Source organism: Piliocolobus tephrosceles, chromosome 13 (assembly GCF_002776525.5).
Source record: "Piliocolobus tephrosceles isolate RC106 chromosome 13, ASM277652v3, whole genome shotgun sequence".
NCBI classification, from domain to species: domain Eukaryota; kingdom Metazoa; phylum Chordata; class Mammalia; order Primates; family Cercopithecidae; genus Piliocolobus; species Piliocolobus tephrosceles.
The window spans coordinates 16798053-16810973 of record NC_045446.1 but is presented as its reverse complement, the minus strand read 5'-3'; the positions used below and the strand labels follow the sequence as shown (position 1 = coordinate 16810973).

Below are 12921 nucleotides of genomic sequence, written 5' to 3'. Positions count from 1 at the left end.
TGTATCTTCAGCCCGACTTCTCCACTCAACTCCTGACTACCGTCTCAGCACTCACTTGGATATCTAACAGACATTTCAGATTACAACTGTCCAAAACAGAACTCCTGGACTCACTGAACCTGAAGAAAACAAACAAAAGTACCTGCTTCACCTATACTTTTTCCATCTCAATTAATGACATCTCCCTAACTTCCAACTGCTCAAGCCAAAAATCTAGGGCTCACCTCTGACTCCTTTCTTTCTGTATACTCCCCATCCAATGCAATAGTAATTCTAACAAATCCACCTTGAAAACATATCCACAGTCAGAACATTTCTCACTGCCTCTGTCACTACCACCCTGATCTAAGCCACTATGTCTGAATTGTGGCACCAGCCTCCTAATTGGTCTCCCCACACCCACCCTTTCCCCCACCACACTCTATTCTCAAGACGGCAGTCAAAGCAATCCTTTAGAAACTCAGATCTTAGATCATGTCATCCTCCACTTAAATCTTCCACAGCTTCTTCTCATCTTACTCAGAGCAAAAGCTGAAGCTTAAAATAACCAACAAAGCCCTGATCTGGCCTTAAGCTATCTCTTTCTTATTATTCTACCCTTTGTTCACTCAGCTGCAGACTCCTGGCTCCTTTCCACTCTTTGAACACAACAAGCTCCTGCTTCAGGGTTCTTTGCACTTACTATTCCTTTTTCTTGGAGGGCTCCACCTGAAATACTCATTCCCCAGATATCCTTTCTTCTGCTCAAATGTCAACTTACCCCTGGCTTTTGCCCAACCACCCTACATAAAACATTAACTGCCACAGGTATTCCTCTTCCCTCTTACACTGTTCCCCTTTCCCTATTCCATTTATCAACTGACAAACTGTCAGAGGCATGTGAACTTGAACGACTCCATCTTGAATAGGAGTTGGGTAAAATGAGACTGAAACCTACTGGGACGCATTCCCGGACAGTTAAGGCATTCTAAGTCACAGGATGAGATTAGGAGGTCGGCACAAAATACAGGTCATAAAGACCTTGCTGATAAAACAGGATGCAATAAAGGAGCAAGCCAAAACCCATCGAAACCAAAATGGTGACAAGAGTGACCTTTGGGCGCCCTCACTGCTACACTCCCACCAAGGCCATGACAGTTTACAAATGCCATGGCAACATTAGGAAGTTACCCTGTATGGTTTAAAAAGTGGAGGCATGAATAATCCATCCCTGTTTAGCATATCTTCAAGAAATAACCATAAAAATGGGCAACCAGCAGCCCTTGGGGCTACTCTGTCTATGGAGTAGCCATTCTTTTATTTATTTATTTTTTTGAGATGGAGTTTCGTTCTTGTTGCCCAGGCTGGAGTGCAATGGTGCAATCTCAGCTCACTGCACCCTCCACCTCCTCGGGTCAAGCTGTTCTCCTGCCTCAACCTCCCAATTAGCTGGGATTACAGGCATGTGCCATCACGCCCAGCTAATTTTGTATTTTTAGTAGAGACAGGGTTTTACCATGTTGGTCAGGCTGGTCTCAAACTCCTGACCTCTCAAACTCCTGACCTCAGGTGATCCACCTGCCTCGGCCTCCTAAAGTACCGGGATTACAGGCGTGAGCCACCACACCTGGCCTCCTTTACTTTCTTAATAAACTTGCTTTCACTTTGTACTGCGGACTTGCCCTGAATTCTTTCTTGTGTGAGATCTAAGAACCCTCCCTTGGGGTCTGGATCGGCACCCTTTTCCTGTAACAAAACTACATGTACTTGGGTTTTTTTTGGTTATTGTTGTTGTTGCCTATCTTCCTCCATGAGAGTAGGGACTTTGGCCGGGCGCGGTGGCTCAAGCCTGTAATCCCAGCACTTTGGGAGGCCGAGACGGGCGGATCACGAGGTCAGGAGATCGAGACCATCCTGGCTAACACGGTGAAACCCCATCTCTACTAAAAATACAAAAACTAGCTGGGCGAGGTGGCAGGCGCCTGTAGTCTCAGCTACTCGGGAGGCTGAGGCAGGAGAATGGCGTAAACCCGGGAGGCGGAGCTTGCAGTGAGCTGAGATCCGGCCACTGCACTCCAGTCCCGGCGACAGAGCAAGACTCCGCCTCAAAAAAAAAAAAAAAAGAGAGTAGGGACTTTGTTTTGTTCCCTGCTATGTCCCTACTCCCTAAAAATGGACTGAAATATATTAGACAAGCAAATTTTCTTTATTTCTTCCTGTTTTTGTAAAAGAGATGGGGTCTTACCCTGTTTCCCAAGCTGGAGTGCAGTGGCATGATCAGATCCTCCCGCCTCAGCCTCCTGAGTGGTTAAGATGAAAGGCACACGCCACCCCACCTGGCTTATTTTTAAAAAATCAGGCCAGACATGGTGGCTCACGCCTGTAATCCCAGCAAGTTGGGAGGCTGAGAATGGGGCACTGCTTGAGTCCGGCAGTCCAAGACCAGCCTGGGCAACAAGGCAAAACCCCATCTCTACAAAAACAAATAGAAAAATCAGCTGGGCATGATGGCGCATACCTGTAATTCCAGCTACTTGGGAGGCTGAGGTGGGAGGGTCACTTGAACCCAGGAGGCAGAGACTGCAGTGAGCCATGATTGCACCACTGCACTCCAGCCTGGACAATGGAGCCACCAGACTCTCTCTCAAAAAGAAAAGAAAAGAAAAAAAAAACAAAGAAAAAAGAAAAAAAATTTTTTGTAGAAATGGGGTCTTGAACTCCTGACCTCAAGAGATCCTCCCACCTCAGCCCCACAAAGTGCTGGGATTACAGGTGTGAGCCACTGTGCCCAGCCAAAATATTTAATTAAATGAAATTTGTATCTCTAACATAAAGTCTCTCTTTTGAGCCTTAGACCTGTAAATTTCAATGCCTACTTGACATTTCCAAAGGACTGCTCCCCAGGTACTTCAAATTTACTATGTCCAATAGCATTCATATCTTTCCAAAAGCCATCTTCTATGTATCTCTGTAAATGGCAACCCTTCCCCATTCACATCTGGTTAGTCACATGAGACACCAGGGAGCTGTCCTTGTTCTCTCCTTTTCTTTTACCATCCCTTACCCCATATTCAATCCACCACCAAGTCCTAGTGAATCTATCTTCCAAAGGTATCTTAAATCCATCTACTTTTCTATTTCTAGTCATTCCCACAATTGAACCACCAGCAACCCTTACTTGGGCCATCATAAAAGCAAACTTTTTTTTGCATTATACCCATCTAATCCAAATCCACTTTCCACAAAGTAGACTGAGATCTTATAAAAATATATTTTAAAAACTTTAGATTCAGGGGTACATGTGCAGGTTTGTTACATGAGTATATTGTGTATATATTCCTATATACATGAGGTTTGGGCTTCTAATGATCCTGCCGCCCAAGTTGTGAACACAGTAACTGATAGGTTTTCCAACCTCTGCTCCCTCCGCTCCTTTTGGAATCCCCAGTGTTAAGTGTTCCCATCCAAAAATGCAATTTTGATGTTAGTAACTCTTTAAAAACCTATTCAATTATTACTCAATGTACTTAGGATAAAATCCAAAAATGCTTAAAAATGGCCTAAGGGTCCCTCATGGTCCGAGTCCTGCCTACCTCTCCAGCCTCAGTATCTCACATCACTTTCTGTTTTACCCACTGCACTTAAGCCACACAGATCTTTGGTCAGTTCCAAACCTGCCACATTCTTTCCACTTTGTGACCTTTGCATATGGTGATCCTACTTGCTGGACTCCTCTCTGTCCACTCCCCATGCCTGGCTAACCTCGTGTCCTTTAGATCTCAGGTTAACTGTGAAAGCCTTTCCCTGCCCCACTAATTACATTTGGTCCTCTCATTAGCCTCTCGTAACCCCTATATTTTTCCTCTAGGGCAAGTTTTCCTCCACAAAATTTCCCCATGAAAAGTGAGTCCACAACTATTCTGACATTGCTACAACGTCTTGCATGATGAAGGTGGCAGTTTTGTTCATTTCGTCCTGGTACCTAGCACAATGCCTGACATATTGAAGCTCGAACATATTTGTACAATGAAGGAAGCTGTAAAGCACTATAAAAACATAATGGGTTCACGTTTAAAACTAGTCTTATGGGCTTTATCCTCCTAAGCTACATTCCCTCTGCTTTTGGTGTTGCTTGGTGTGTGTGTGTGTGTGTTGGTAGTGGGGGAGGGTAAACTCTTCTAGAACTCTGTCTCAGTTTTCCCGATTCTGATACGAACTGAAAAAAAAAAAAAAACTTTCTCTTTCCGTAAGTGTCAATTACCGCTTCTAGAATAGCACTTTGGGAACAGCAGCGAAAATTTATACACCAAACCCTACCTTCCAGGGGAGTCTGGCGAACCACAGCACTTACCAATGAATGAACCTGTTTCTGGTTACGGAGAACAACTTGCCACTCTCCACATAGTAAAAGCCTCCCGCGCTCTCACTGTATTTTACGGCGCCAGCCACGGCATTTGCGGTCCCTGCAAAATGAACGTGGTCAGCCTGCACACGCGTCTTCTGAGAAATGACAGAGACTAAGGGACCTGACAAAGCAAAGGGTGACAGACTGAGGAACCCATACAAAGAAAAGAGGAAAACGTCGGTCATCAAGGAATCTCTGATCCCAGGGCTGGAGGCATGTAGACTCAGGAGGATGAACCCAGGAGTCAGAGACCCTAGGACCCATGAGAGGAGCCCGAGGGGGCAGATCGGATCGCGCCCTCCCTGGCCACTTCCGTACCAATGCTGCAGACTGTGAATTCCCGAAAGTGCCTCGGCCTTTCGCGCTCAGCCCCGCTTAGCTCCACGAAGCTCCGTTCCAGGGCTCCCGCCGCCGCCATCTTCCCGCCGTCGCCGCGATGCCCGACGGGACAAAGGCAGGGCCGCGCGGCCGCCGTCACTTCCGGGGGCGGGGCGGGCGGAGCTGCGGACGGGTGAAGCATCCCGGGCGCAGAAAGGAGGCTCCGGCCCTTCGTTGCGGGACTTCCACTGGGCGAATGAGGATGGGCAGCCAGGAATCTAGAAGAGAAGGGGGCAGGGGAGGCCGACTGTATCTGTGGAATCTTCGAGTGGCCGGCTGGAACGCCTCCGGAGGGCGGTGCCCTTTTCTCAGCGGCTGCAGGGCAGGGGGCGGGGCAAGGTTTGTTTCTGTTTCTAAAACGCGGGGCTCAGTCTCCCAGGAGGGGCGAGGTCCGGGGAGGCCCGGCCTTTGGGCCTCCTCTGCCGGATCCCGGGTTTTTGGTCACCTCTCCCTCGGTTAGGGTGTCAGTCTGTAAATCTTTGCAGATCCTCCCTTCTCTCTTCAGTGGCGACACTTGGGATGGCGGGGTGAGGAAGGGATAGTGAGGGAAAGGCCTTTGGTTTTGGTCTTTTTTCCCCCCAAAAGACTGTATTCGTGTATTCCTGTATAATGAAACGTAATGTGGTAAACCTTGATGCCGCCACCTGCTGAGGTTACCTGAGTGCTATTCACTTGCATACGTGAAAAGAATTTGCCATTCATTCCAACCGTGATCTTGCACTTGGCTGTCAATGCAATAAGGGCCCACAGTGGATGTTTAGAAGATATTGTGGGAGTAGATGTTCAAAATCGGGGAAAATGCTAATCTCCAGCAGGGAAGGTTTTGTTCCTTAGTGATAGCCAACGTTTGTTGGTCACTTCTATTACCAGTGACCACAGCCATTCCCTGTCATTCTCCATTTCATTTATCTGGTTCCGACCATCATTTCCTACCTTTCCACTTCACTCCCTCTGGGACACCAGCTTTGGCAGTGCAGCCCCTCATTCTACCTGAAATCCATTGTTATACAAGCTCTTCACTGTCCCTCACTTCTTTGGTGTTTCTTCCTTATCCTGAATACCGTTAAATTACTTCATTGCCTAACTCTTTATCGGTAAAAACAACTTCGATTACATTCAAATCTGTAGCTGAATATGCCTGAAGGAAACTATACACCAAGGTCGGGTGTGGTGGCTCATGTCTGTAATCCCAGCACTTTGGGAAGCCAAGACGTGAGGATCACTTGAGGTCAGGAGTTCCAGACCAGCCTGGCCAACATGATGAAACCCGGCCTCTACCAAAAATAGAAAAATTAGCCGGGCGCAGTGGCTCACGCCTGTAATCCTAGCACTCTGGGAGGCAGAGGTGGGCGGATCACGGGGTAAGGAGTTCCAGACCAGCCTGGCCAACATGGTGAAACAGTAAGTAGATACAAAAAATTAGCCGGGCATGGTGGTGCGCGCGCCTGTAATCCCAGCCACTCGGGAGGCTGAGGCAGGAGAATCGCTTGAACCCGGGAGGCAGAGGTTGCAGTGAGCCTCGATCGCGCCATTGCACTCCAGCCTCGGTGACAGAGCAAGATTCAGTCTCCAAAAAAAAAAAAAAAAAAGAAAAAGAAAAAGAAAAATTAGCGGGGGCATGATGGTGCGTGCATGTAATCCCAGCTGCTTGGGAAGCTGAGGCAGGAGAGTCACTTGAACCTGGGCGGCGGAGGTTGCAGTGAGCCGAGATCGCACCGTTGCACTCCAGCCTGGGCAACAACAGCTAAACTCCATCTCAAAAAAAAGAAAGAAAACAGAAAACTATACACCCATACTGACATGCCTCCCTCTAACTCCATCAGGACCATGTACCTTGAGTGGACCTATCATGCTGCCTGGCAAACACGTTGTATTTGCCTTCTCCATTTACTGTTCTAAATGAGTGTCTCATAACTCGCGTAACCTCCACTGCCTCCTTCATCATCCTGACTCTCAACTTGCTGCTTCATTTAGAAAATTAAAGCAATCAGAGGCTGAGATGGAAGGATGGCTTGAGGCCAGGAGTTCAAGACAAGCCTGGGCAACACACCCCCATCTCTAATAATTTTTTTTTTTTTTTTAATTAGCCAGGCATAGTGGTGTCCGTCTGTAGTCCCAGCTATAGGAAGATTTCTTGAGCCCAGGAGTTGGAGGATACAGTGAGTTACCGTCCTGCCACTGCGCTCCAGCATGGCCAGAAAGAGACCCATCTGAAAAGAAGGAAGGAGGAAGGGAGGACTTCCTCTACAATGACATCTCCCCACCTACCAGCATCTGTAGCCACATATTTTGCCTTCCCTTCCTGTTACTATAAATTAAACTGTCTCTGAGCTTATGCTGAGACAACCTTTCTACTTCCCTAGAACAGCTGCTCAAGGACATCATTCCAGCAATTAAATTATTTCCATTTTCAATTTTTCTCCCTTTTTACTTAGTACTGTATATACTAAGTATGCAAACATTCCCTCAATCTCCACTCTCTGCAGCTTCTACTCCATGTCTCTTCTCCTCTCACCCACAGCAAAACTCGAGTGTTCTAATTCCTTCTCGCTCATTCTCTTATTTTTATTTATATATTTATTTATTTATTGAGATGGAGTTTTGCTCTTGTCGCCTAGGCTGGAGTGCAATGGCATGATCTCGGCTCACTGCAACCTCTGCCTCCCGGGTTCAAGCAATTCTCCTGCCTCAGCTTCCCAAGTAGCTGGGATTACAGGTGTGTGCCACCCAGCCTGGGTAATTTTTTTGTATTTTTAGTAGAGACAGGGTTTCACCATGTTGGTCAGACTGGTCTTGAACTCCTTACCTCAAGGGATCCACCTGCCTCGGCCTCGCAAAGTGGTGGGATTACAGGCATAAGCCACTGTGTCTGGCCTCATTCTCTCTTAAATCCATGTTTTTCAGGCTTTTGCTCCTACTGCCTTGCTGAAACTGCTTTTTTCCAGGTTATCAATGACATCCACATTACCTATCTAATACTAAACTTCTTTTTCCTTTTTTTTTGACACAGAATCTTGCTCTGTTACCCAGGCTGGGGTGAAGTGGTGCGATCCCAGCTCATTGCAGCCTCAAACTCCTGGGCTCAGGTGATCCTCTTACCTCAGCCTCTCGAGTAGCTGGGGCCACAGGCTTGTGCCACCATGCCCTGCCACACTTTTTATTCTTTATTTTTTGTAGAGACAGTCTTCCTGTGTTGCCTGAGCTGGTCTCAAACTCCAGGCGTCAAGCGATCCTCCTGCCTCTGCCTCCCAAAGTGCTGAGATTACAGGCGTGAGCCACAGCGCCTGGACTGAACTGTTATTTCTAAGCTTATTTGACTACTTGTAGAATTTGACCAATTGCTTGCTCCTTCCTTGTGGAAACACATTCTTCATGTGGCATCAAGGACACCACTCTCTTGATTCTACCTATTTCACTAACTGCTCCTTTTCGGACTCCTTTCCTAGATGCTCCTCTTTTCCCCAACCTCTTGATGTTGGAGTGTGCAGACTTCAATTCTTGGTCCTTTCCATCTACAAACACTCCCCTGAGAATCTCATCCAGTCTTCTGCCTTTAAATACCACGTTGCTATATGCCGATCATCCCCAGTCTAAGCTTCTCCCCTGAAGTGCAGGTTTATATATTCAACTGCCTATTCTGTATCTTATATTTAACATGTCTGAAACTGAAGTCCTAACCTCTCTCCCCACACTTACTTTCCCCATCTCAGTTACCAGCACTGTTCCAGTTGCTCAGCCGCCTGAGTAGCTGGGAATACAGGTGTGTGCCACCACGCCCAGCTAATTTTTTTGTATGTTTAGTAGAGATAAAGTTTCACAGTGTTGGCCAGGATGGTCTCAATCTCCTGACCTCGTGATCCTCCTGCCTCAGACTCCCAAAGTGCTGGGATTACAGGTGTGAGCCACCGCGCCTGGCCACACTTCAACTCTTATGATTTACGAATTCCTGGGGTTATCTAAGTTATAACTGCTCATGACACTGATGCACCACAGTGGACAGAACTCTTCTGAAGACTGATTATTTCCATATTCATATCTAGAGGTCAGACCTCTTTTGCCGAGTTCTCAGCCTTTATATTCAGCTGCCTCCTTGATGCCCCTTGGATTTCCCATGGACATCTCAAACTCAACACATCCAAAGTGTTACCCCTCTCTATATACTCTCACTATATACTCTCACATGTAGTCTGTATCTGTGTGGACATCACCACTGTGGCCCAGCCTAGAAATCTAGTAATTACCCTGGACTTTTCTCTTTTAATCCCAACACCCAAATCTCATATATCCGTATGGCAAAAGTAAGATGGCCACAAATTCTTTGACATTGTTCCCATCCAGAAGTGTAACCTTCTTTGTCCCCTCGCCTTAAATCTAGAGGGTTCTGTAACTGCTATAAGCAATAGAATACAGCAAAAGTGACGCTGTGCCAGCCTCTCTTAAGAGAGTCTACATCTCTCTTGGAAGACTGGCTACAGGGGAAGCAAGCTGCCATGAAAGAAATTCGGCTACCCTGGGGCCATCCTAGAGAGATTGCAGGGAGAGACCACACACAGAGACTCTAATGCTACTTGAAGTGAGAGATGCCTGGTAAGTCCCCAGGTCCCAGATATTTTGTAGAGCAGAGATGAGTCATCACCACTGAGCCCTGTCCAAATTGCATATTAATGAGCTAAATATATGATTACGATTTAATTTTAATTTTATTTATTTATTTATTTATTTATTTATTTATTTATTTATTTATTTTGAGACAGAATCTCACTCTGTCGCCCAGGCTGGAGTGAAGTGGCGCAATCTTGCCTCACTGCAACCTCCAGCTCCTGGGTTCAAGTAAAGACGAGGTTTTACCATGTTGGCCAGGCTGGTCTCGAACTCCTGACCTCAAGTGATCCACCTGTCTCAGCCTCCCAAAGTGCTAGGAGTGTGCAGAAACATTTTTTTCTCAGAAAAAAATGTTAAATTGATGAGGCATCTTTCAGTTTTATAGGAATCTAGGAATTACGTTTTTTGACAGTGAACACTTTTTACTGTTAGATCACTGTCTTATCTCCAACATCCATCAGAATTCTGGGAACTTCACGTTACCTAATAAATGTTTGAGGAATAATTAAATGAATGAATAAGTGTGTATATGTATTTTTAGAAAACTCAAATACCTTTTGAACTATTAATGTTCTGGGGGATGGTTATAACATAAATTGAATCATGTTGCCATCTAGTGGTTAGGTAGTGACTTTGTTTAGAAACAAAATGCAGAATGCTACCAATACTGTGCAGCAAGTTTTATTTAAATACTTTTTTTTTTTTTCAGATGGAGTCTTGCTCTGTTGCTTATGCTGGAGTGAAGTGGTGCGATCTCTGCTCACTGCAAGCCTCCCAAAGTGCTGGGATTCCTAAAGGCATGAGCCACGGCGCCCGGACTTTTTCTTTTCTTTTCTCTTTTCTTTTCTTTCTCTTTCTTTCTCTTCCTCTCTCTTTCTTTCTCTCTTTCTCTCCTTCTCTCCTTCTCTCTTCCTTCCTTCCTTCCTTTTCTTTCTTTCTTTCTTTCTGACTGAGTCTCGCTCTGTTGCCCAGGCTAGAGTGCAGTGGGGCATGATCTTGGCTCACTGCAACCTCTGCCTCCCGAGTTCAAGCGATTCTCCTGCCTCAGCCTCCCGAGTACCTGGGAGTACAAGCACCTGACACCACGCCTGGCTAATTGTTGTATTTTTAGTAGAAACAGGGTTTCCCCATCTTGGCCAGGCTGGTCTCAAACTCCTGACCTTGTGATCCACCCGCTTTGGCCTCCCAAAATGCTGGGATTACAGGTGTGAGCCACTGCGCCCGGCTGAACAATACTGTTAATTGAACTTTAAGCAGATTTTCATAACCAACTTGATAGCTACTCCTTAAAAGAAGAATTTGGTGGTTTAAACAAGTGTGGGAAATGATGACAAAGTTAAACATATTTCTTTCTTGAAGAACTTTTCAAAGACATTAATATAATAGCTTTGTGAAGTTCCAAGAAGGCCTTATGCATGATATGCTTTCCAGACTTTTGACCTACAGAATATTCTTTTCAAGGAGCAACTCACTGGACCATTGTTCTTTGAGAATATATTTTGGAAAACATGGCTTTACTGTCATTTTGCCCACATGTTAAAAATATCAGCTGGGCACCGTGGCTCACACCTATAATCCCAGCATTTTGGGAGGCTGAAGCAGGAGGATTGGTTGAGCCCAGGAGTTTGAGACCACCCTCCGCAACACAGTGAGACTCCATCTCTACAAAAAAAAAAAAAAAAAATTATGCAAATGTGGTAGTGTGCACCTATGGTTTCAGCGACTTGGGAGGCTTGGGCAGGAGGATCCCTTAAGCCCAGAAGTTAGAGGTTATAATGACCTATGACTGTGCCACTGCATTCCAGCCTGGGTGACAGAGTGAGACTCTGTTTCTAAAAAAAAAAAAGCAGAATTGTGGAATAAATGAAGTATGTCAGTGACTTCTCAATTCCCTTTTCAGTATTCTTTCTATCCACTTAGAAAACCACCATGACTTTAGACTCCAGGGCCTTTGAGGGGCCCTGAAAGCCCAGGGCTCCCACCTAGACTTGACCCTCCTGTGCTTTGGACTTATTCTTGGGAACTATACAACCTGGATTGTTTTCACCTTTCAGGTAATATTTTCTATAAATTTCTGTTTTTTAACTTTTTTTTTTTTTTTTTTTTTGAGACAGGGTCTCACTCTGTCGCCCGGGCTGGAGTGCAGTGGCCTGATCTCCGCTCACTGCAACTTCCGCCTCCCAGGTTCAAGTGATTCTCCTGCCTCATCCTCCCAAGTAGCTGGGACTACAGGCATGCACCACCACGACCAGCTAACTTTTGTATTTTTAGTAGAGACGGGGTTTCACCATGTTGGCCAGGCTGGTCTAAAACTCTTGACCTCAGGTGATCCTCCCATCTCGGCCTCCCAAAGTGTTGGAATTACAGGCGTGAGCCACCATGCCCGGCCTTAAAAATTTTTTTTTTAAATTTTTTGAGATAGAGCCTCACTGTGTCACCCAGGCTGGAGTGCAGGGTGCAATCTTGGCTCATTGCAACTTCCACCCCCCAGGTTCAAGCAATTCTTATGCCTCAGCCTCCTAGTAGCTGGGATTTCAGGCATGTGCCTGTAACAACATTTTTATATTCTTAGTAGTGATGGGGTTTCGCCATGTTGGCCAGGCTGGTCTCGAACTCCTGGCTTCAAGTGATCCGCCCGCCTTGGCCTCCCAAAGTGCTGGGATTACAGGCGTGAGCCACTGTGCCTGGCCAATTTTCTGTAAATTTCAATTATGATTCATTATGTGATTAGTTAAATGTTACTTCTATGTCTTTGTAGCAGCTTACATGTAATTTAATTCACAAAATCAAACCAAACCCTTGCTAGGCTGGGTGAAGTGGCTCACACCTGTAATCCCAGCAGTTTGGGAGGCTGAGGCGACAGATCACTTGAGGTCAGGAGTTCAAGACCAGCCTAGCCAACATGGTGAAACCCCATTTCTACTAAAAATTTTTAAAAAATTAGCCAGACGTGGTGGCATGCACCTGTAATGCCAGCTACTAGGGAGGCTGAGGCAGGAGAATCACTTCAACCTGGGTAGTGGAGGTTGCAGTGGTGCCATAGTGAGCCAAGGTGGCACCACTGCACTTCAGCCTGGGTGACAAAGCAAGACTCTATCTAAAAAAAAAAAAAAATCCTCACTTGAGCCATATGTTCTGAGTTTTACTTCTGAAAATATGAATGTCTTACCTATTAAAACTAGCTCTGGTATAACTGGAAATGAGTTGACATTATAGTAATTCACACTGAAATGCTGATGACTATAAAAGCTTCGTAAATTGCCTTTCCCAGAGCGAAGGCATAGCAACATACACTACCTTAACTGGTAGGGCATTTCCCCTCTTCCTTCTCTTGCTAATCAGTTGTGGGAGTCCTTTTCTACTGCCTCAGTATCATTTTCAACAGAGTGATTCAGATAGTTATCAGCTGACTGGAATTGGCATGTGATCTATATACTCCACTTACCATCTGATTCAAAGAGATTAAACTCTAGTGGTGGAATTGGAGGCATCAACAAAGAACCAGATGTGCAGGTAGCCTCAGTAGGGGCAGTTAAGTTCATCTCAGTAAAATATGA

The 12921-nt window shown here is 45.8% G+C and overlaps 1 protein-coding gene across 1 annotated transcript in view; it reads right to left on the bottom strand.

The window, feature by feature from the left end:
* The window catches only part of NUP160 (nucleoporin 160), a 74218-nt gene extending 69192 nt beyond the window's left edge, over positions 1 to 5026 (bottom strand). The window contains exons 1-2 of the mRNA XM_023215617.3: positions 4703 to 5026; positions 4331 to 4442 (exon numbers count right to left, since the gene is read on the bottom strand). Coding sequence (XP_023071385.1) covers positions 4331 to 4442; positions 4703 to 4904 — 314 coding nt within the window. The 5' untranslated portion in view covers positions 4905 to 5026. The remainder of the gene's footprint in view (positions 1 to 4330; positions 4443 to 4702) is intronic.
* Positions 5027 to 12921: the final 7895 nt, after the last annotated feature.